The 2,231-nt window shown below is 47.6% G+C and overlaps 1 protein-coding gene across 1 annotated transcript; it reads right to left on the minus strand.

Moving 5' to 3' along the window:
• Nucleotides 1-934: 934 nt before the first annotated feature.
• On the minus strand, nt 935-1,694 carry CNBF1620 (hypothetical protein; the record flags this gene model as incomplete). Its single annotated transcript, XM_769906.1, has 3 exons — nt 935-1,329; nt 1,379-1,556; nt 1,611-1,694. The coding sequence occupies 3 exons, from the start codon at nt 1,692-1,694 to the stop codon at nt 935-937; spliced, it is 657 nt and encodes a 218-aa protein (XP_774999.1).
• Between the last annotated feature and the right edge of the window lie 537 nt (nt 1,695-2,231).

Here is a 2,231-nt window from a genome sequence, read left to right on the forward strand (position 1 = left end):
ACCAAAAGTATGGACTTTCCTGTACTTAGGACCAAAAACGGCGCTCCAGCTTGTTAACCAACCCTGCTCCGTTTTCCACTGACTTGCTGCCGCGCGTCTTGTCGCCTGGCAAAGTCGGATTACTCATCAGGCGCTTCTCTTCTCTTGGCTTTGGTGAATTGGTTCCTCATTTTCTAGATCAAAGTCTCCCCTTCTATCAGATTTGTTTCCCCCAAGGGGGTACAATAAGATTTATGCATTGTCGTTCGCTTGTCTCATATCGCACAACCATAGTAATTACAGCGCGAAGAAATAAAAGATTCTGAAGGCAGAAAAACATTGTAAGGCAATCATAATTCAGCCATTAATGTATAAGGGTGCTCTTATTTCATGATGTAAGCTTTTTCTGGTTCAAAAGAATCAGCCGTTTCATAACGACAGGGGAATAAACGATAGACAATGAGGCATAATCCTTTTAGTGTCATAAAGTAATACGCCAATATAAAAATCCTCCCGACACATTGTGTACTAATGGCTACAAATTTTGAAAGAAAGGTGCGAAAGGAAGGTGACCTGGACTAATGTCTAATGGTAAACTCCAACTGACCATCCTTTCCCTGCACAACTTCGATCTGATCCATCGTGTCGACCACAAAATGAGCATCCAGGTGTTCGATTTGGTGGCGTTGGTGAGATGTGCAGACCGCGATAACAGTAGCTCCTGCTGCTACGGCTGCTTTGATACCCGAAGGAGAATCTTCAAAGATGACAGCGCGAGTAGGGTCGATTCCAAGATCAGCAGCTGCCAGCAAGAAGGGATCAGGGAAAGGTTTGCCTCGCAGGAGTCTAGGATCATCGGCTGTCACGCAGACTTTAGGAATTGTAATTCTGAATAAACTCTGGTCAATTCTACTACGGAAGAGGGTAAAGAAAAGAGAAACTAACCCGGTACGGTTCAGGCATCCATGACAGTATGTTTTAGCACCAGAAGTGGCGATGGCGTACTTATCTTGAGGTAAGAATTGATCAAACTCCTTACACCTGGCAGGATACGGACGCTCATGTCGATGAGATCATCTGCTTCGTCTTCAAATACAGAGTCATCCGACTGAGGTTCGAGTCCCCTAGACTCGCTCAGTTTGAAGCTGGTAAGATTCAGAGCCTCATCCGTGCTGAAAGGCTTTGTGGCTGCAGGTGTACAGCTTCTCATGGGTGTAAAAGGCGCGAGTGGACCCATGGATCCTGACATTGATCGGGAGTCAGACCGCGAAGTACGGGTGGAAGAGGCGGAGGAGCTACGGCGAGAGCGAGGGGGGGTGTCTGCGAAGGCAAGAATAGACTGTTCGAACTCTGCAATGCTATGTGAGCGCATGAAGGTCTAACTTATGTATTCTCTTACTTTCAACTTCGCGATCGATATGTTCCTTGCGAAGGTTGGGAATGAGATCTTGAAGATTGTCACTGGCCCGTCGACCATGTGTGGCCTTGATAACAGCCTCCGGTTCCAGGCCAAATTCCTCCGCTTTGGCCGTCCACGCAGCTTCCACAGCAGCAATAGAATCCGTCAAAGTTCCGTCCTATATATTCTAATGAGCAAATACGACCGCAACTTCCGGTTCAGGCTGCCATACCATATCAAAAAGGACCCCATCGGCTGTAAACACGGCCGTTTTGTTGTATCTGGTCCCGGCCGAGGATAGTGTCTCGCGTGCCATACTGATACAACGGTTACTGCACAAATGAAATAGTAGTAATGATTGTTAGGGAAAACGTAAGGGACGAGAGAAGGAATGAATAAAGAGACCGGCGTCTTATATGAGACGCTTTCGTTATCCGCGAGCGCGAATGTGCGGATAAGGTACACAACAATTGGATGATGGGCATGCTGTGTGCCGTGAGGTCAGATTAAACGGTCAGCTGACGACGTCCCATGACGACCACAAGGCGACCCCAATTTTGCATGAGCTGTGAAATCGGTCCACCGCCGGAATAACTGCTTTCGTCGGTGTTTTGTGCGCTGAAGAGGAAGAGGATCAGCATACGGCATACTGACATCATAGTACTGTATGTCGGCTGCGGGCAGTTGTTGGGAAGCGCCCCAAAATGGGAAAAACATCTATTTACGTAAAATATCTGCACACGGGCTTCAGGGATGCCCACAGGGTCAATGGTGTTATCTCTCGACGGCCCTTGTCAAAATCACCCAAAGTAGAAGGAGGGAAGGTGTCCCGAAAGAAATAGGCTAGGAGTAA

The sequence above is a fragment of the Cryptococcus neoformans genome, chromosome 6 (assembly GCF_000149385.1).
Source record: "Cryptococcus neoformans var. neoformans B-3501A chromosome 6, whole genome shotgun sequence".
NCBI lineage: Eukaryota > Fungi > Basidiomycota > Tremellomycetes > Tremellales > Cryptococcaceae > Cryptococcus > Cryptococcus deneoformans.